Genomic DNA, 22669 nt, shown 5'->3' with positions numbered 1-22669 from the left:
CTCTTTCACAGGACTTTATATGGCAGCTGGGACTATTATCATACACACAGTTTATTGGCCTTGGAAGGATGAAAGAGTAAGGGCCTCATCAAGAGTTGGCCGTTATTAGCCCTACCGCCAAACCCCCCTGGCACTATTAGCGCCGGATCACAGGTTTGGCGGTAATGGAATTCCCCATTCCCCACTAAGCCCATCCGGCAATGCCCCATTCCCCATTGGGCTGAATGGGGAATTTTCACGCTCTTACCGCCGGTGGATTTCCCGCCGGTGGTAATAGCACAAATTTTCAGCAGATTTCCCCCCGCTCAGAGCTGGGGAGAAATCCGCCGAAGCGCTGATTTGGCGGACCCTTAAATCCGGCGGTAATAGTGAGACCGCCAAATTTAAGGGTTACCGGCAAACTCGTGATGATGCCCTAAATCTTGAACCTTTGACCTGCAAGATGATCACAAATATCTGCGGCAAGAACTTAAGGTACTAAAATACCTGCCTATCCAAATGACGCTTTCATGGTCCTGGGGGAACACTGTGTTACAGGGAGGGGCTCATTTTGAGACACTAGATTCTGATAAAAGTGTGTCACTTCAGGGTGCAGGGCCCTTCACCTCAGTGCCGTGGGGGTGGGGCGATACCGGAACTTTCACAGACCTGGCTTGTTGAACTAAAAAGGGAGGGGGGATGACATGATGCCCTGGCTCCGCCCCTGGCCTCTTAATGTCTGCTGCTTCCGCCTGCACCTGCAGGTTTAAGAAGCTGCTACAGGGAGGGGTGAATTTTATGTGTAGCTCTGGATTCGGCGGCCGTCATGGACTCAGCTTCGCCTCCCGAGGTAAGTGCCCACCCACGCTGCACCGTACTAAGGGCCAGCAGTGATGTGCAGTAGACAGACATGTAGACTCTTCAGTACACGCAGTAAGAAGCTCGCTCCGCTATCAACATTAGTAATATCCAAACGCTGGACGGCATGAAACTATAGCTGTGCTACGTTTCCCGTTTCCATGCCAGAGAGAGCCTGATCTTGGCACGTTCAGATTTTTAAATAAACATAATTATAATAGTTCTCCTTCGTCACGCAGTCCCCGGTCGGGGACGTTTTTGCCTGGAGCGCCTCCCCAGCTACTAATAGTATCCCTGTTAACAAATACGCGTTGTACTGCCTCTGTCAAGGTTAGAGGGAGGCAGGCTGCGTATGACACAGCAGGGCTAGAATGCGGCCAGCAGACCATGTTCTCTGCTGCCGATGCATCTCTCTACTGGGCTGTTTTATTTCCGTTCTTCTCAGAGACATGACACACACCGCTTCCAAGTAGGGCTCTGGCTGTCCGCCGTTGGCTGTCTTCTTTCTACCTCGATCAACACTCACCCCTGTACTCATATGCTGCTTGCCTAGCTTTCCAGCGACTCATATCCTCTTGTTTCCACATAGGCTGCACTCCCAGTGGTCTCTGCCTGTCTGTCATTCTCGCTACTAAATCCGTTTAGCAGTTTATTCATTTATTATATTTTATTTAAGCTTCATTTTTTAATCAAATTGGTTTCAAGGTTTTCGTTATTTCTATTCTTCTCTCGGCTCTTACCCAGTCCCTCCCTCCCTGCCATTCTACTGTACTTCCTCTTTCCCGGTCTCTCTCGTGTTCTATCTCCCTTCAATATTTTCCTTGGCACGATTCAGTCCCTCCCTCTCTGCATTTCTACTGTACTTCCTCTTTCCTGTTCTCTCTCGCGTTCTATCTCCCTTCAATATTCTTCCTCCCTGCTTTTGTGAGTCTTATCTCTCTTCCATGACTTTTTGTCGCTCTGCCTTCCATCCCTGCTTCCTTTCCTCCCCCTTCCTTTCTTCCTGGGATTCCTCCCCCTGTCTCTCGCATCAACCCTCCAGCCCTCCCTACGCCCCCCTTTTCTCACACCTTTAAGATCTGTCTCTTTATCCCTCCATCTTATGTTCTCTCCCTCGCCATATGTTATCTTCGCCTCTGCCTCCATCCTTGCCTTCCTTTTCTCCCTCAGTTTCTCTTGCCTTCCCTGCTGTGATGAATTGCTTTCTGGCCAAGAGTATGAAAACCCTGGATTTTTGCATGAATTTATGAAATGATTCTGGTAATTCCATTTCTGAAAGGGTGATCTGCTGATCAGATTCCTCTTTCATAAGCGCCATGCCAAAAGCATATGTCCTACTGCATAAGTATTCTGATTGGCAATGCCTGCCCTACCAGTGACACACAGCAGCTCTAGAGGTCACAGTTGCCCATTTGACAGATGTAGCGACAGCAAAGTCTCTGCAGTGCAGGGGCTTCAGTTAAGATATTTACCCCTGTATAAAAACTATGATGACCATAAGTAGCCCAAGCTGGTGGCAGGGTAAACTCTAAATATAAGAATGCGGTAGGAGCTGAAGCACTGACTCAGATCATTAGGGGTATCGTTTTAATGAAATCAACAATGATATGAACACAGTTACCCATGCACTTGCCACTTGCTGGCAGCTACTTACTTATTTTTATCATCTTGCCATGTACTGCACTTTCCCTGCCCCCCTTCCCCCGCACTTGCGCGATCTGAATGACAACTGGTCTAGTAGGATCGTTGTCCGTCCTCCCTATGTTTCCCCTCCCTTGCCTCGTCGCGCCTTGAAACACGTGTGTATGGGCGCATTATAAATGCCATATCATATCATATCATATCATATCATAGGCATAAATGTGCATTGGTGATGTTAGTAGTGTAAAAGACTCAAATGAAAACAAAGTCACGTTTTTGGTGAACATATAATATAGTGCTATATGCACAATATCTAATGATCATTAATCATATACCAAAGTACATTGAAATGAATTCATGGTGTCCATAGCAAATGACACAATATTTGGCATACAAAGGCAAATTCACTGAACCTGCACTGAATCTGCAACTGGGCCACTCACCGATCTCGGTCCTTGGCCCAGCCACTCTTTCCTGCACTGCCTACTTGCACTACGGGACTGTCTCTGTATCCTTCAGCCCCTTCTCCCGGCACTTACCTTGCACTTGCCACCAGCTGGCCCTATTATTTATGTTGTATTCTACTAACCATGTACTGCACTTTCCTTGCACTTGCCACCACCTGGCCCTATTATTTATCTTGTATTCTACTAACCATGTACAGCACCTTTCCCCCCTCTCCGCTTCCCCTTGCACTTTTCCCAGTCCCCTTACCCTTGCACTTGCGCGATCTGAATGACACCTAGCCTAGTAGGATCGTTGTCTGTCTCCCCTTGTCTCGTCCCCCCTGCCTTGTCGCGCCTTGAAACACTTGTGTATAGGCGCATTACAAATGCCATATCATATCATATCATATCATATCATTGCACAGCAACTCTAAATATAAGCTATGCCTGAATTATGCCATGGTGCACATGGCACTACTAATTATCAGTACTACCATATCCAAAATGATATCACACGTCTGCTCCTGTGAGCCAAACTCAGCTGTGATAGGTGATGTGTATTCTGGCCAGACAGGCTGAGACTGTCGAATGACAGGACAGGCACCTGCTAGGAAAGATTTCTCTTTACAGCACCTTTCCCTCCATTTTTATGGACCCCCAAACCTTTTGATTTTTGTGACCAAATCTGACCTTCTCTTTTTGAAGTGCAGTGAAATTCACTACACTGACTTTTGCTCATCTGTCATGCCGAAACTGACATGTCCTTCAGGCTGTAGTACTGGGAAAGATTGTTTCCCTTAGTCTTGTTACTTTGATATAATAGGTTATTTATAACACGCTTAATACTCAGAGGTTTCTAAGCGCAGACCAGGGGATCGAACCCGTGTTGCTCCGTGTCGTCTTGCTTCCAAGGTGAGCACATTGCTCCTGAGCTATCCTCCCAAGACTTTTGTTATCACTTTTGGTAACTTGTTGTAACTTTTATTAACTTTTTATCATTGTACAATGCAGTACAATGGCGTACACTTTTTGTTTTACCCTAGACTAACACTCAGAGGATTTTTGGTTACTTTAGGTGTGCATAAGGGACAAGCTGGTGGCCGCAGTTACTTTTTGCTATTTTGTAGTGTATTTTACTTTAGCCTTACCGCGTTTGGCTGGTGTCCAAACATGGCCGTGACACAGGGTTTTTCATTTGTCTCTTGACCATCTTGTCACTAACCCTTCTTTCTGACCTGTGAGGACAGGTACATCCTTATATGGACTTTCAGGGCTTGTGAAATCACAAGCTTTTGGCGGGATACTGGAATGCTATGAGTGGTTGCTGCTACGAAGTGAGTTGGGACTGTCTGGTCCCAATCCACAAACTGGTTTCAGTGTCTGAATGGAATGCATGTGCTGTGCCTGCAGTGGCCCTGAGGGTATGGGTAATGCATGTACTGAGAGGGTGGGAGGGACAGGGCGGTTATGGGAAAGAGACAGAGGGGAGAGGCACAGAGGGGAGAAAGTAAGAAGGGAGAGAGAGAGGAGAAGAACAGAGTGAGGGGGCAGAATGCAGGTGTAACAAATTGACTTCATCCTCAATCTTCTGTTAAACTTCCCATCCTTTCTGTTTAGCTTTTTGACCGCCATCTCTGCTTCCTTCATTTACTGGAAGCTCTAGCCCTCTTTTCTCTGTAATTTTCTCTACCTCGTTGTTTTGTCTCATCCCCCTTCTCTCTTCTCTGTTGCACCCTGTATGGTCTCTTTAATCTCTCCATCAAACAATCATTCTCTCTGTTTCTATCTATATGCTCCCGATCCCTAACTGCAATGACTTAAGTACTTACTGGTAATCTTCATTTCTCCAGGTCCAAGTCTTCCTTGTCACTGTCCTCGACACTCCATGATTATGGACTGTGACGAAGAAAACAGATGGGGAGGTAATGGCCTGATTTCAGAACGTTAATCTTCATTACTTCAAGTCTAAGGGCCTCATTATGAGTTTTAAGGCAGCCATGCCCTTAATAAGGGCATGGCTGCCTCCAAACACGTTTGCGGGTCCGTGGTCCCTGAATGGGGAAATACCGGGCCATTCCGACTTTGGAGGGCCCGGTATTTCCCCATTCAGGGAACCCAGATCATCCCCATTCCCATTTGAGCCCCCATAGGGCTCAATGGGAATGAGGAGCATGCTAACAACGGGCCCGTTAATGACGGGCCCATTGTTAGCATGCTGGTCCCCTCGCGGGACCCGCAAAGAACATTTGGTCTGACCAGACGTCCAGAGCGGGTCCCACGAGGGGACCTCGTAATGGGGTGGTAAGGGGTTAACGGCGCCGGCACCTTTACCGGCGCCGTTAACCCCTTACCGCCTCACTTGTAATGAAGCCCTAAATCTTGCTTGTCACAGTCTTTACACTATGTCCAGGACTGTGAGTAGGAAGGCGGATGAGTAGGGAATGTACTGATAAACTATAATGCCTTTAGAACTTTAGGCATATTATGCTCCGTAGCGACCTGCCCAAAACACAACTGAGGAATCCACACAGTTAGTTTGAAGTCAAAAGGCTACAGGTTTATTTTTTCAGTGTAAATGATAGGGTTTGTGACAGGAAGCCATCGGCAAGGGTGTAAAAGCTTTAACATTTTTGATTTTTAGCAATAAAATGATGCAGGTAATTCTGTCTCTGAAGCAAGCTAATCAGACTTGCTTTCATAAATGCGTCATGCCAAAAAGGATAGTGTGCCATGTACCCATGTGACTGCCTATTGACATTTCCCAGCAACTACGGGATGCTCTAAGATCATATTAACTGCAAGCACCTCTGATTCAAAATATAATATATTTGGGCATTTGGGCCCCTACTCAGCATGGTGGCAATAGATCAATAATTAAATATAAGCCATTTCTAGTTTGACAAGGTGGCTACTGGGACCCCAACATTCTAAAGCCACAAGCAAATGGATGTCATTTAGTGTCAGCTTGGTGAGGTGACTTATTTATGAGAGGACTGGGTGTGTATAAACTGCCTGGCCTGGGTGTTTCTACAACATGCATGCAAGACCCCGCTCAGGAGGCTTCTCCCTTGATCCTCTGGAGAGGCTGGTCACATCCTCCTGTGATCAGGAACACTCCCTGGGGTGTTGGCTGGGAAACCAGTGCTTCAAAGCTAGCCCTGACAAGACAAACGCCTGCTTACATCAGGGTGCTGATCAATAGAGTCATTTTGTGTATCCCAGAGGAGAGGTTTAGTCTAGAGAGGGGTTCCAACATCTTGGATTCTGTTAAGGCTCCCCAAACCTCCTTCCTCCCTCCCTGCTTCCTGTAGACAAAGCACTCTGGGTATGACATCAGAAGGCAAAGGACACTTGTTGTTGCAGCCTGGACTGGACCTCTAATAATAGGCTTGCTTTGGACATATCTGCTGTAGCATTCTGCCTTTATAAGGGGGATAATCCTCCCATTGGTTGATTCATCTTCAGACTTCAAGACAAGAATAATGTCAATTCCAAAGTTCTATGCATAGAGGTGAAGACAGAAGTCTCTAAGGAAGAGGAAAGCCCTTGTGCCTACCCACCTTAAGGTCACATTTGGGGTGAAACTGCAGAGCACGAAGGCCTCTCTACTGCCTGTGCACTGGAATCAGGATCCGGGCTCACTGGAAAATCCTAGAATGATCCTCAAAGCAACTCAGAAGTCCAGAAACTTCTCAGAGCCCTGTTTAATGCCTTGAGACACTTTTGAACTGGATCCACCTCGGTCGACTCACTTAGAGCTGCTGATGGACCTGCCATGCTGATTTCTGCACTCTTAAGTGCTTCCATTTACACACCTGCTTTGTCAAGCCATCTTGACACAGGCTCGACCCAGTGAAGTGCATTGAAAACTGCTTGTCCTGAATTGGCCCAAGTTTCTGGAGCAGAGCTTTTAGTCGGTTGATATTATTTTCCTTTTCTTTCAGAGTGGTTGGTTGAAAAGCAAAGACTTCAGCTGTTTCCTGAAGGTTATGTGGTTCTCCTCCAGGTGGAGAGTTTTGGGCAGCTGTTCCACAGTTTTGTGTCCATAACTAAAAAAGAAGATCATCCTTGCCGTTTCTTGTTGAAGATGGGGACTAGTAGTAGTGCAGCATTGCTGGACTCAAGTGTTCTGGAAGAACTGTAGTGTAGACATGTACTCCTGAAGTAGGCAGGGCCCCCTGCGTGGTATGAACAAAGGGCAAACACTGTGATGAAGGACTGTCATAAAAGACTGTGAAAAGGAGAAGGACTGTCCCAGAAAAAGGCTATGTCGAAAGAGAAGGACTGTGATGAAGGAGAAGGAAGGATTGTGAATAAAGAGAAGGATGGTGCAAAGTACCTCTAAAGAAGGGCTCTGATGAAGTACTGTGAACGAAAAGAACTGACAAAGGAGAAGAACTTTGACACAGGACTGTGATGAAGAAGGAAGGGCCGAGACGAAGGTGAAGGATTATGATGAAGGGCTCTGATGAAGGAGAACGATAGCTATCCAACACCCTTTCTCATCTCTCCATTTGTTATACCAATGCCTTGGGCATAAATTGGAGCTTATATGTGCCAAAACCAAAAACAGCAAACTAGGATGCTTACCTTAATCATGGCTAGATGAACACCTTCAATGTCCCCTTTCACCAATCCGAAAGTCCTTGTACACAGTTAGACTTTGCCAAAGTTGGTTTTCCCACCTTTCAGGGTAAAAAAGAAAGCCCCTCTATCGATGTCAGGTGGCAACCATCGAGCTGTTGGACCCTAAAAACTCAGTGGTGGGATTGCAATGTTAAATGGATATAGAGTTAATAATGTCTTGCACCAGGAAACAACCCACGTGTATGCAGGCCCGAATGCAAATACAGGCATTGTTTTACTGCTATAATAAAAATATAATCACAAATAAACCAGTGCTATTAGTTTACCTTTCTTGCTTTCTTCCCACCTTGTCTACCTCACTCACTTTAATTTCTCTATCTTCCGATTATCTCTCCCCTTTATCGTTCTCACATTGGTTTTGCTCCCTGATCATTTCCCATTTGTTACTCCTCCCTTTTCACCACTCTTATTTTCCTCTCTTGCTCTCTCTGCCTCATCCTTTCTCTTATTTCTTCATCCCTTCCTGGGATCTGGACCCTTTTTCCTCTCGAAGGTAGGTTCCCTTATCAGCAATCTTTATTGTGTTGCTCTGTTGAAACTTGTGTATTGTGCCTGCCCAGCCTGTCCAAAGTCCAGATGTCTTCATCCTGTTGCTTCATCAAAGAGCCCATAAATTTACATTCCATATTCAGTTAAAGCCATTCTTCACAGCCTGCCATTGGGTCTCATTACGAGTTGGGCGGTGTTGGTTAAATGCAGCGGTATTACCGTATACCGGCACATTACCACACTACCAAACTATGAGTTGGGTGGAAAGTTGGAGGATTCACCTCTAACTATGAGGTGGAGGTAAATCTGCCAACTTTCTGCCCAATTTTGACAGAATTACTGCCGGCAAAATTCCACCAAAATGCTTCATGGAGTCCTATGGACTCCAAATAAATGGGGACTAACACCACCACTTGCAATCCGGTGGCAATACTGACAGACCAAGTGGTGGTAATGGTAATTCCGTTTAGTGGTATCTGGGTAGATTTACAGCTGAGATACTACCAAACCTATAATGAGGCTCAATATTGTGTCCTAGCACAAGGTGGATCCTGCAGCTGTGACAACGCCAAGCATGTAATCAGTCAAGCAAAGTATTTCAATGTCAATAACCGAAACATCAGTTTGCATATTTGTGGATGTGGGTTTTGAATGTTTTCTTTGTTTTATTGAAGAACGCTGGCACAAGTGCAACTTGCATTCGTGCTACTGCATATTTGTTTAAAGCAGGGGCAGTAGGGGACCATTGTCTTTGTTGATGGTAGACCGTCCTTTCTGTAAGTGCTTCACGTTTCAGGAGACAGGAACTGTGAGCAGGCCAACACATAAGGGATTGACGCATGTTTGGTACATTTCAGCAGTGTTTCCTTGGTCGCTGAAAGAACGCAGTCCTTTATTATGAATTGAGACCTATTTTCTTGAGCACATTTGTGCCCACTTGCTGGGCATTGTAGGTCTGAATAGGGTATTTTGACAGGGTTGGATATTCCCAATGCTCCAGCTATTTCTTAAAAAAAAAATCTAGTCAAGTTAAAGCTGAAAAACTCACAAACATCAGAGCCAGGTAGTGTCTGACTTGCAAAGATTGCACTATGTTTAAAGGATGACTTCCACTTGTGGTGCCTCAGAGCTATTTTTAAAAATGCTCATGAACCTTTGTCTCCCCCATGAACGTCTCTCTGAGCCTTTCGCTCCATTGTTTCGGTTTAAATATGGACTAACAGAAATCCAGTATGCTAGTATGCCTTGTTCTCTGTTCCCAGACTTAAAAAGGAAGCGTTGTCCTAACTACTTGGCTAATACTGAATTCCTTTTTTTTTTTATATGAAAATCATTTACTGTCAAGATGTTAAGCATATTAAAGAAAAATGTCTTCCACAATTTTAAGCATGGCATTTTGTGACTTAATTTTCAAAAACCTTAACATAACCTCTAGATATGTCACTGGGAACCTTGTGGAGCTTTACAGAAGGATTGTGCGTCTCCTCTTCTCCTCACTGTGCTTGGGCCCTTTACTTGGGCAGCGCACCATTACCAGCAGAGAAGACCTGCCAGCCAGATAGTAATTGCCACATTATAACATTGAAATATTGGTACGCCACTATAACCGATGGGCCTTAGCCATGTTTACAAAGATTGATTTCAATGGATTACATTCTCCTGCAGACAACTCAAATAGATTGCCTTCCAGCGACAGCCGCTCAGAAGATATCGACTGTTGACTCCTCTTGATTCAACCTTGCCGCTAGTCGGCTCCCGACGTGATGATGGCTCCATATATTCTACGTCACTACGTCCCCGCATCTCAGTTCCTTTCTTCCGCATGCTCGGCATGCTACTATTGGGAAAGTTTCTCGTGATAGAAAATGTCGGTGTGACATTCGTCAAAATTTCAATCGACTTTCATCAATATGTCAGCTGCTAATTCTTCAGGATTCAAGCGTTTCCAGGACTGCAACTCTAAGATGTCAATCGGCAACCCGCATGGCACCCGAGTCTGCTGTCTGGGAAAACATCACAATATGAAAGAGTTCAACTCATGTCAGCAAATTAATCCAAAATCCCTCAGGGAATGATCGGCTAAATAAGCCCCTAATGGCCCTCTGTCTAAGTCCCAGGTGCGCTTGACCCTCAGGTCGTTGAGCCAATAGACTGAAATCCCCATGTCCAAAAAGGAGAACATGCGACATAAGAAGTTGAAGGATTGTAACTCCAGAAGTCATTCATCCTCCCATAAGAAAAGATGCCATTGATGCAGGCAGAGGATCTCAGTAAAATCTGGCTGACCCCGGGCACATTGAAGGAAGAGTGGGAGGCATTATTTGAGCAAATTCTACAGATGTTTAAAACTGCCTTAGCAGGTACAACCCTGGTCTTGAGGCTAATAATACAACACCAGTTGTACCCAGAGGCTCCAGCACAAAGGTGAACAAGTCTGGCCCTGTGCCCTCATGCTTGACCATGATGTCTGGGAAACTGGCTCTAGCACCGGGGTCCCAGGTACTGGCGCCAATAGTCCTGGCAGGAACGACGTCGACCCCGGCGTGGACCATCGAAAGAAAGTGGTTTCGACCAGCAAGCTATGCATATGACACAGATATGTTCAGGAATTGACAGTAGTTTTCTGATTGGGTGCTGTGGCTCTGCACTGGGTCTAGTGTTCTTCCTAAAGTGAAGGAGTTTAGTGCATGGTCAGTGTGAGGTGATTTGTTATGTGACACTGGATTGTTGGGATAGAGAAACTGAAGTGGAAGTGTGTTTAGAATGTTGGCTGTCTGTGCATGAGAGTGAGGATTCCTGGCACTCTACCTATCCCTTTCAGTGTGTATTAATAATAACTTCTGATTTGCCCTAAGAGTCAGCTTCCTGAGTACACAGGCACTGGACGAATTTGGTAGACTTTACCTCTATGCTCCTCTCCATAGCCAACACCAAGATTTGTATTAATTTGAAGTCAATCCCACCTTTCAACAGGATATTATAGCATGTTATTAGCTTTCGATGTTTCTACTTCCCATCCTTGCTGGAAGGAAACCCCTTTCCTGTGTCCTTTTTTTTCCTGCTGCTGACAGGAAATAGTGTGCCAGGATCGCTTCCAGACTCGGGTCTACAGGGAGCTGGTTCCACCTTACAGCTCTCTGACTGGTGTCAGTGCTGACACAGGAACCACATTTCAGGCACGCTCAGCCATTTTCTGGGCATAGTCATAAGATTGAGTGAAACTGAGGAGACAGGCATCAGTGAAGGACCAGTCCTTTCCTACTCTCATGTTGGGGTGGCTCCCGTATGCTTCTTGAGGGGGTAGCAGCTCCTCAGTTGGCAATCCTGATCAATAGATCGTACTTTTGGTTTCAAGCGCATATACAATTCACCTATAGGCTTGCCCACGTTCAATAGGGATCCCGTTGACCTCCAGCTCTCCAGTAAAGAAATGAGGACACAGGCATGGTTTTGCTTTCTCCTTCTCACTTTGTGTTTTTGAGATCAGTGGCAATGGTGCAAAAGAAGAAGTGTATCAGAGGATGAAACATTGCTCTTCATCAACTAGCCCTTCTTCTTTATTATTAATTATATTATGTATTGTATAGGGCAAACCTGACTCAAGGGCAGCAAAGAATTGTGCAGGTCATGGAGCAAAACATTGGTAGCAAGAATAGAATAAGCCATCAAGTATACATCTTTATATATAAAGTGGAATGTATGTATATGTCTGCCGAACTCTGATTGCTCACACTATATTTGCAGCCGTATTAGGCCAATTGACTGCAAGTGATTATTCGACTCTGTGCCTGCGACTGTCTGCTGCACTCTGATTGTTCCCTCTGTACTTGCCATGCAACAGATTATTAGCCAATGTATTACCTACTGCCTGCTACCCTTTTAACTACTATCCACTGCATCAGCCACCGTTCCTGACACACTGATCTTAAGCCATTGTACTGTGCCCCTCTGATAGGCCTCACTCAGCTAGCCTAGACTAGCATCTATTGCTCTCTGAGCACATCACTCAATATATTACCAATGCATCCCATTTCGCACCTCACCACTCACACGCCTTCACAGCTGAACACATACCGTTCCACCCCGATGGAACACACACTGCTTTCTTTAATGCTCATTGCATCCATCTCCATGCAATCTCTAACACCTAACACGAGTAAAGCAGACATACCCCACCCCTCCCCACTTTCCCAAATAGCCATGCCCCCTATTCTGCACCACCCTCGCATAAAACCTAACAGTCAATCTAGAGTCCAGACTTACCAGGCTCAGGTCACGCACTGAACCTATTCTGACACACAGCTCCCCTAAGTGGAACCTCATACTAGGCTTACCCCCCCCTATACTATCACGAGTAAACCACTTCACATACCACAAGTATTAACACCCACCAAAAAACACCACAGGCGCAACTCACTCACCAAGAACCCAGTCCAGTCCGATCTAACCATGCCCACCATCCATCCCACTGCCCTCCCTCACACCAAGCCTCCAGCGATATACACCCCTGCGCCTGCCCTCAAATGCGCTCTCATAACTGCTTGATCGCTCTCCGCCCATGCGCTAGAAATTAATGACCTCATTTCCATGCACAATTTAGATGTACTCGCCATTACAGACTCATGGCTCCACAAAGCATCTGGCCCAGCTATCTCTTTAGCCCTCCCACATGGCTACTCGTTCTCCAAGCAGACAACTATCTAAAGGAGGGGGAGTAGCTCTCATCACCAAATACACACTTTCTATCAGGCCATGCCTTCACCCATGGAACAGCAATACGGACCTCCTCTCAGCTAAATTAGCTCTATCCCCTAACTGCACCATCAATATTCACCTTACGTACAGACGTCTAGGCTCAGCTCCTGACTTCCAGATGCAGCTCCTGCACATACTCAGCAACAACCTAAAAACACTCTACCAAAACTATCCTGCTTGGCGACCTAAACCCAGGTCTGAGCGAACCCCAATGATAAAGCAGCATCTGCCCTAGCAATTAAAAGACCTTGGATTCAAAGAAAAAGTCTACAGCCCAACACACTGCAAAGGCTGCACCCTAGATTGGGTGGCAGACCATAACTGCCCCACGGTGGTCACTCACAACGTTGCTTACCCTTGGACCGACCACAATGGCATCCATTCACCATCCCGACCACGCCGGCCACCAAATCTCTTAACTAAGTGCCTCCAGCTCACGTTAGAAGCACCAGAAAACTAACAAAGGACAACCTTTGCCCCCTCCTTGAAGTCCCTGAACTTAAGCACCCATTCTCAAGTGACCCATGCATTCTCGCAGAGATTTACTCTGACACTCTCACCAGAGCTGTCAACACCTTAGTCCCCATCAAAAGCAAAAAAGAGAAAATATCCATGCACACCAACTCATGGTTCACCGACGAACTACAGGCCCTACGTACCAGCAAGCGCAAAGCCTTAGCAAACTACCATTCCAAGCCTAATGAATCCACCAATGCAGAATTAAAAAAGATATCTAACTTGTACAAACACGCCATATTCCTACCCAAATCCAACTCGCTTAACTCATTGATCTCCAAGGCTAACTCACAATCTAAAGAAATATTCACCGTTTTCAGACCTCATTACACCCTCTACCAGCCCAGATGAGATCATCAAAGATAAAGCATGGTGTTCCAGCATTCAGGCAGCACTGCTCAAATAAATTGAACTTCTCCAAGAAAAAATACAAGCGCAGTTTATAGCCCTACCTAAGCATGACTAACCTCCCCGACCAAATCCCCCTTCCCATCTCCAAGCAGATCCACACTTCTCCTTCCGCGATGTCACAGAAATGGAAGTCCACAAACTCCTCCAACACCTTAGCGCCCCTACTCACGACATTCATTAATGCCTCTTTTTCGACAGGCATTGTCCCCTCCAGCCTCAAAGAAACCTGGATACGCCGGCTTTAAAAAAAAAAAAAACACTTTAGAGCCCTCATCCCCCAACAACTACTGACCAATCACCACCGTCCCATTCCTCCTCAAAATCCTAGATAAAGCAGCCCATAATCAGATCCAACATTTCCTGGAATCAAATGCAATCCTGCGCCAAAGGCAATCAGGATTCTGTTAAGGCCACGGTACAGAAACCGCCCTCCCTGACCTTAAAAATCAAATAACCACAATCATGGACAAAGGCAAACCGGCTCTCCTCTTACTTTTGGACCTCTCGGCTGCCTTCAATCTCGTTGATCATAAAGCCCTCACTGCACACCTCACCCAGGAAGCTCACTTCTCTAACAAGGCCTCTTCATGGATCACATCATTCCTGTAAGGAAGAGCTATGAAGGTCTTCACTGACCAAGCCAATGCAGACCCATCCACCATTCACTGTGGAGTCCTTCAAGGCTCCTGCACAGCCCCCACCCTCTACAACTTGTTCACCAAACCTCTCTTTGACCAACTGGACTCCTTCGGCATAGCGCACACCAACTATGCTGATGATACGCAGGTACTCCTGCCACTCTCAGGTTCATATGACCAAGATAACACAGCCCTCACTAAGATCTACTACATTATCCAAGCATGGATGGCAACTAATGGTTTGTGCCTAAACGGCGATAAAACTGAGATTATCATCATGGGCCCTAAAGAAACACTAGCTAAACTCAACCAGCAATACTGCAACGTCACCATCGACAACACCCCCATCCCCGTCTCCTCTTCAGTCAAAACCTTAGGGGTTTATTTAGACTCCACTCTATCCATGACAAGGCAGGTCAGCGCTGTTGCCTTTGCATCTGCCCATACCACTAAACTCATAAACGCAGTAACACCATTCCTATCTAAGCAGAACTGCTTATCGATAGCTAGAGCCACCATAGGGGTGAAATTAGACTACTGCAATGTCCTCCTTGCAGGCACTTCCACTGAAAATCTAAACCGTCTTCAAACAGTCCAAAACAACATGCTCATAGCAGCACTCAGAATCCCTAAGAGAGACCACATCTCACAGGCCAGACGAGATGTACACTGGCTCCCCGTAAGGGAAAGGATCACATTCAAAACTCTCACTTTGACGCACAAGTGTCTTAGCCTCTCAGCCCCGCCATACCTCTCAGAAATCATAGCCAGAGACACTTCTTCCAGTCCTAAAAGAACCTGCCACACCAACAAACTACGCATCCCACACATTCTCAGAGCCACAGCGGGTGGTATTGGTTTTCCTCACATTTCACCGAAACTGTGGGACTCCCTTCCTAACACACTCAGAGCAGAAACATCCCTCCCAGCTTTCCGAAAACCACTAAAGACCACTCTGTTCAACTAACTTGCCTGCTCAACGACCCCTATCTGTAACTAAGTTGGTATTTTGCCTTTGTATGTACCGGTTATATATGCAACCATGTTCACTGTCTGTAACAGCGCCATGATGCCCCTGGGCTGTTGTGCACTTTATAAATGTTAAATAATAAATAAATAAATAAATACATAAATATGTTTGCATAAATAAATATTTTTGTCTGGCTATACAAATCCACACTGTTGAACCCACGTCTACTAAATTTTGCATGGTTCCTCTTTTGTCTGGAGCACGATTGTAGTCTATATTTGGATGCAAAAATCTTATATGCAAAAAAAAAATGGATGATGTGTGTCTGCATGTTAATCCGGCTAAACAAATCCACACCGTTTAACCCACTGCTACCAAATTTTGCATGGATTTCTCATTTGTCTGGGGCAAGATTGTAGTCTATGTTTGGATGCAAAAAAATCACTCCGTAGAGACCCTCATTTACTGATGCTCAGCCCGATTCACTACAGTAGGTGCTAGAAGGAGGCACAATTTTGAAATGTGCCTGAAGCAAAATGTTTAATGCGTTGGTTATTCTTTTGAAATGTATTACTACTGTAAAGGTGGAGCCAAGTACCCCCACCTCAAGTTTCTCCCCTATTTTGCCTATATGTTGGGAGTCAGACTGTGAAACAAGTGCAGTACCCATAAGAATACCCATACCGAAGAGAATCTTGGAAGCAAGGTTCCCATTAAGAAAGCCACACAAACATACACGACAATATGATTGTAATTTGAATGAAATCCCAGAAGAAGTGGGAAAGCCGAGCGAAAATGCAGATTGGTGACGTCACAGAGAAGCAGGGTTGACGCACCCAGAAGCGATGCGGAAACAAAAGAACATAAGCATTCTATAGAAACAGCGGAGGAGGTGTTGAAGAAGAGCAACATTTCAGGCTCGAGATGAAGATGCTCATGCTACAGAAAATAATGAAGAAGATATTAAGTTGTTTTTCAAATGTACAGTCTCAGTAACGCAAGTAGGGAAAATTATTCTTTAAGGCTGGCTGGCTATATAGTGAGTCGATTGCGGCGATGCGCCAACGTAGAATACATTGGAAATGTAAGGACTATGGATGATTCCATAATGCATTTCAGCAGGACTGCACACTGTGAACAGAAAGGATTTTTCAGTGGAGATGAATCAAAGAATGGCTTGGTTGGCCTAGCACCAAGACGTCAACGCCAACATGAGTCAAAATGTTCCTACAGAAGCTACAATTAACGTGTGAACAGAACAAACTCCTGCTGAGATGAGGTGGAGGAACACTAAAGACGTCACAGGTTCTTCATTTAATATAGTTTAATACAGCAAAATGCTCTGAAATCATGGTCTGCAATCACATGCATGGATGAAAATAGACACTGGACTGAGCTGAATCGAAACTGAGAGGCAGGGGATGCCTGCACTCCCTCATATTCCCAGGTACGAAGAACAAACTCAAGGCCAATCTTCAAAGCCTTAATTGACTGGCAGACAGCAGAGTGATGATGGAGAGTAAGGCTAATTGGTGGGAAGCTATTGATACGATCAGCCTACCAAGCACCTGGGTGCCAGCCTGCATGCTGCTTACGCCTGTGGAATATTACAGGGGGTACAAGGGTGCCAACTAATTATAGAGAGATACGTAATAGAGAGCCCTATAGTTTGTGTAACCAATGGGACATTGTGTATTTGAAGAGGTTCATCATGACCTGTATTAGAGTCGGGTTTAGTTGCCCACCTGATATTAGCTAACCAATCACCTTCCTTAACCAGTATGGAACAAATACCTTGATGTTCCTTGTAAGCCTATCACCATTCCAAATAGGTTTTCTAGCTTGCCACGCAGGTAGACCTCAATGGTAACGAGTTTTTAGTATAAAAGTGATGTTTTTTTGTGAAATGTTTTGAGAGATTGCTGTGCAACATCGGATGATGTCCGTTATTACTCCCTGTTTTAGATAATTGATGTTAAAACAGTTAAACTTTGCCAACTTCCTGAGTCAGTTTGATTTTTTTTTTTTATAACTCTGTTCATTGAGTTTGAACAACAACATAGAGAAACAAACATGGATCATCGGCATACATAGGATGAAGGCAGCATGGTATTAATAACAGCTAGAAGGGGCCCACAGGGCCAAGGACCGTAAGACAGTAATAAGACAAGGCAGGCAACCAATGCTAGCAGTGATATTGATCTACCCACACCAGCGGATCTCAGTGAGCATCTAGCCATTTACCCCATATTTTTTCAAAGTTACGGGGGCAGCCCCGTGCATTATAAATCCGGTGCTCTGAAGCTGCGCACCTGTCCAGCTCGTTACTCCAACGGTTCAGGCATAGTGGGTCGGCAGATCCCCAATTAGCTGCAATACGTCTTTTGCCTGCCCCCAACGCAATCGCCAGAAACATTTTCTCATATTTTGACAGGTCTACTTCACCCCAGATGCCTAAGAGTACCATTTTGGGATCCCTGGGGATTGGTGTCGCCAGGGCGGCAGAGATTGTGCTAATACAGTCCTCCCAGAAGGCCTGTAACACCCGACAGTCCCATATCATATGGTAGAAGGTGGCAGGTTCATTTTTGCATCGAATGCATGTCCCGTCTTCTAGTCCACCCCATCTTGCCATTACAGCACGTGAGTGGTATGAGTGATGAAGGATTCTCAACTGTATCAGTCTAAGCTTGGATTCTATACCAATTTCTCTGGGAGACATTAATGCATCAACCCAGTCTTCAGGTTCCAGGTGACCTACATCCCTTTCCCACTTTGCTTTGAACCCGTCTAGCTGTGTAGCCCCAAACGAGTTAAGGACCTGGTAGAGAGTGGAGGTGACCTTAGAGGAGATGCGTTGCGGGAGGATATTGGTCTCGATGGGAGAGCAGGGGAGTATGATTGTCGTGTCAGGGAATTGGGTACGGATGGCGTGGGCCAGCTGCACATGCCGAAACCGGTCCATGGGTGCCAGGTCGAATTGTTCTCGGATGGTCTCAAAACCCAGGAGGTGACCCCCTTGTATCACATGCGCTAGTGTGTGTATTCCTTTTGCATGCCAGTGGCCAAAGGAGCCCATTTTCACTATTTCCGGGAGGAGCGCATTGTGACATATGGGTTGTGATAGTGTTGGCTGTCCTTTCCAGCCGATTAGTTTGTGTGCATCCCGCCAGGCGCGACGGATATGGTGGGTCATTTTGGGCAGCGCCGGGAGTTGGTCGTGGGTGGCGTACAGGATTTGCAGCGGTGATAACAGGGCCATGATCTCCAGTTTGATACGGGTGTGTGGCAGTGTGGGGTCTGCGTGCATCCAGTCATTTACTACTCCTATCTGTGTCGCTAGGTAATAGGTGCGTATGCACGGTAAACCAATGCCTCCTTCCCATACTGATCTCTGGAGCGTGTCAAGGGCGATCCTGGATTGTTTCCCACCGCATAGCAGTGTGCGTAGGTTCTTGTCAATGAGTGCGAAGGTTTCTCGGGGGATGAGGAATGGTGCATTCTGGAGAACATACAACAGTCTGGGGAGGGTCATCATTTTGAATAGCGCGGCTCTACCCATTAGCGATTGGGGAAGTGATTGCCAATGGGGGGGGGTGTCTCTGTTGAACCGCTCAATTATTGGTTGTAGGTTAAGCCGGAGGAACCCATCGAGCGGCGGGTCAAGCCGTATACCAAGGTATTTCAATTCCTTAATAGAGACATGGTATGGGCAGGTCTCTGGGATCGCAGACTCGCCACCCTGAATCGGGAAGAAGATGGTTTTGGCATCATAACCTTTAGGCCCGCAAAGTTCTGATATTCCCTGAGAATGAGGGAGACAGCCGGGCATGAGATGCTCGGGTTACTGAGGTATATGAGAAGGTCATCCGCATAGAGCGAAAGGCGGACCTCTCCCCCTCCCGGCCAAATGAAACTGGTCCAGTTGGTATTAGCTCTAAGCTCAATTGCTAGCGGTTCGATGGCTAGGAGGAAGAGGAGTGGGGATAGCGGGCATCCCTGCCTCGTGCCCCGACCCAAGGGAAATTATTTGGAGGACCTGGCATTCACCCTCACCGTGGCCTCCGGGGATGCATAGAGAAGTTTTACCCATGATATAAATGTCTGCCCCAGGTTCATCCTAGCCATGATCGCCCACAGAGCATCCTACCCCACAGAGTCAAACGCCTTTTCGAAGTCCACCGCCAGGAGGGCGAGTGGGGCTGGTATTTCTTTTGCTCTACTCAGCGCCAATTGGACTCTGCGTAAGTTCATTCGAGTTGATTTATTGGGCATGAATCTACATTGGTCCATGTGGGTAGATAGTGTGCCACCGAGGCATTTCCATGTTTCCGTTGGGAACCCGTTGGGGCCCAGAGTTTTCCCGGGTTGGAGCTGTGCCAGCGCCTCTTGCACCTCGGTGTCGGTGATGTCAGCATTCAGGAGATCTGATTGGTGCTATGGGAGTCTCGGGATCTCGATTCGGTCGAGGTAGCATGAGGGTTCAGCTGGCGGGTTCCCGGTCGGTAGGGTATAGAGATTTTTGTAGAAGGCGGCGAATGCCTCGACAATGTCAGAGACTTCTGTCAGCAGTGTTACATCTGGAGATCTAATGGCCCGTACATGTCCCCTGCTTTGTTCACGTCTCTCTAACCAGGCCAGAGTCTTGTTAGCTTTGTCGCCCCGCTCATATATTTGGCTCCGGACGTCAGTTTGATTATTGATGTTTGAGTATATTCTGCATCACCATCCATCTCTAAGTATTGCTACCTTGTTTTAAAGAGCTGGGACATCTGCCCGGTTCACGTGGTAGCAGAGCTGATGGTTTAGAGACCATCAAGTTAGTAAGGTTTGAGGTCCCAGCAATATCGGACGTCCTCCGCCATTTAGCTTGAAGAACGTGAAGCTCCTTTTATATAGCGGTAGTTAGTTTAAGGCAAACCTTGCAAGTACAGGTGGGACGGGTCCCTTGGTTTCAAATGGAATTCCCCCCCCGATTTCGACAAGAAGCTGAGTGAACCAAAGGCTGAAGTGGCTGGTTTGAGGAGGAGATGATCCCGACGGTCGAAAGTTGAAAACGCGAATGGTGAGTAGACTGAGTGAGATGGCAAACTGAATAAGTACTGATTTGGGAAAAGTGATAAATAAAGATAGAGTAATGGAGGGTTGGTTGGGGTATTTTATTTTATTATTTATTTAAGAAGATGAGCAGCATTATGTGAGACAATGAGCATCACAGTTTAAGGTATATAGACAACACACGTTCTATAAGAGGAAGCCCATTAACCTACGTCAAGGACGTTTAGAAGGAGCTTGTCCTAAAGTCCGAGGGGACATATATAGGCTATGAACAACCAAGGTGTCGTTAAAGAGGACATCTCATACTCCAGCTGAGTCATTTTAGGGGCAGAGGAAATGTCCCGAGGAGCATGGGCCAAAGTACATGTGGGCTGGCCAGTCTGTCAAGTTTTGTCTGTCTGTTTATATTGTATGTGGTAAAAGAAAAGAAATGGGCTATGTTGGAAATATTGAGATTTGAAAATTAATTAATTATTTATTTTGTGACTAACGATGTTCGGTAAATAAGTAGATTAATGTAAAACGTGATATAGAGGATTGGAGCTGTGACGATTGGTACATGGTCATATTGTGTTATTTTTCTGAAAAGCATTTATTTGTATAAAGTAGCAGAGAACTGGGATAGGTGATTGTGACTAAAAGTCATGATGGAAGACATTACTCTGCTTATACATTTGTACAGACAGCTGCCAAAACATGTGCCCAAGTTGAAACAGTACAGTGCAGAATGGGATAAGGGTACAGCGGATAAAATGTTCATGCCATGGCCGCAAGGGGGATCACTGTCTAAAGTAGTTTGCAGCATATGATGACATATTTGCATGCTGCATACAAAGGGAAGAAGTTAGAAAAAAGGTTAGCGAGCTTAGAGCTCTGGAAAATGTATCTGGAGGAAAGGGAAGACCCGCCTCCTGAGGACTGGATGCTTATCCAGTGTTAAGAGGGGGGTGAAGAGCCTTCTGCTCCCCTCACCGAACCTGAGATACAGGGCGTTAGTCCAAAGGATGAGGGATTATATCCTTTAAGAGAGCTTAAGGCAGCAACAGGGTATAGTAACCCAACGTATAAGTCACCTGCATGCAGCAGTGACGAGAGTCCAGAAAAGACTCCAGAAAGAGATGAGCTTCTTAAAGTCCCACGGGACAAGGAGAGAAGGGACAAAGAAAGAAATGACAAATCAACTATGTCTTTGGACATAAAGAGAGAAATAAAGAGATGGAAAGGCGAGAAAGATAAAGATGACGAGGTAGTGCTCATACAGAACGAATGGATGGGCGGTCAGATATTGCTCAAACTTGATGGAAAGAGCATTGAGGAAGTAAGCCAGAGGGAAGATCAGAATGAGCAGGATATAAAAGATAAAGAATGAGAAAAGCGACTGAAAGAAGACGAGGATAAGAGGAAGAGTAGACAAAGACGAGAACAGATGTATCAGGATGAACAGTTGAAAAAACAAGAAAAAGCAGAGGAGCAAAAGAAGCATGATAACAGACAGAGAGTAATCGAATCGAAGAATGGGACAGATTAGAAAAGGAAGAAGAAGTATAACAGAAATTAAGAGATAAAATAAAGCAAAGACGTAGTAATGAAGAAGTGCGTAGAGCAAACAAGAGGAGAGAGATGAAGAGGCAGGAAGAGGATAGGGTTAGAGAAGAATCTAAAAAATGAAGGAAGTTGATGAAATGGAACGAAAACAAATACAAAGGGCACACGATCTTGAGTGCATAGAGAAGGAATTTATGGAGCCTAATCCAGTAGTAGCATGGGAGGATCTAGAAGAATTCTTCCCGACACATGATCCATTACCATTACTAGGACCATCTAGGCTAGACCTAGAGGATGACTAGGACATAGGAACCATAGGAGAAGAAACTGATAGGGTCTATCATAAAATGAGGACCAAAAGTGAATAGAAAAATAGGGGAAAAAGTGATCGAATTGAAAGTACACTACTGAGAGGCAAAGAGGGAGGTTTATTTAACCTCAAGCATAAAGCCTTGTCTTTGGACAGGCTGAATCTGAATAGAGCCGAGAAAGAGAGAAGGCACACGATTTGGGACCAGGATATGTCAGATGAAGATAGAGAAGCCTTCTGCGGAGAAGAAGGAGTTAGTGCATGTGGGCCAGAGAGGTGTTCTCTGACAAATAAAGAAGTAAGATGGTGAGATCTAGACCTACCCAAACCGAGGACAGCAGAATCACTGGTGTGGCTAGATCAACCTAAAGGGCGATCTCATAGCGTGAGGGGGGACTCACCACCT

General features: G+C 45.8%; 1 protein-coding gene across 2 annotated transcripts in view; it reads left to right on the top strand.

Annotated features, from left to right (window-relative positions):
• The first annotated feature begins 687 nt into the window (after positions 1-687).
• Positions 688-22669, top strand: part of LOC138513785 (transmembrane protein 176B-like) — a 120680-nt gene continuing 98698 nt past the window's right edge. For both annotated transcript variants that reach the window (XM_069628883.1, XM_069628882.1), the window contains exon 1: positions 688-829. In XM_069628883.1, the coding sequence (XP_069484984.1) occupies positions 806-829 (24 nt within the window). In that variant the 5' untranslated portion in view covers positions 688-805. The remainder of the gene's footprint in view (positions 830-22669) is intronic.

Source organism: Ambystoma mexicanum, chromosome 12, assembly GCF_040938575.1.
Source record: "Ambystoma mexicanum isolate Mex_15411 chromosome 12, UKY_AmexF1_1, whole genome shotgun sequence".
Lineage (NCBI taxonomy): Eukaryota > Metazoa > Chordata > Amphibia > Caudata > Ambystomatidae > Ambystoma > Ambystoma mexicanum.
Note: the sequence above shows the minus strand (reverse complement) of the source record. Positions and strands in the feature narration are given on the sequence as shown.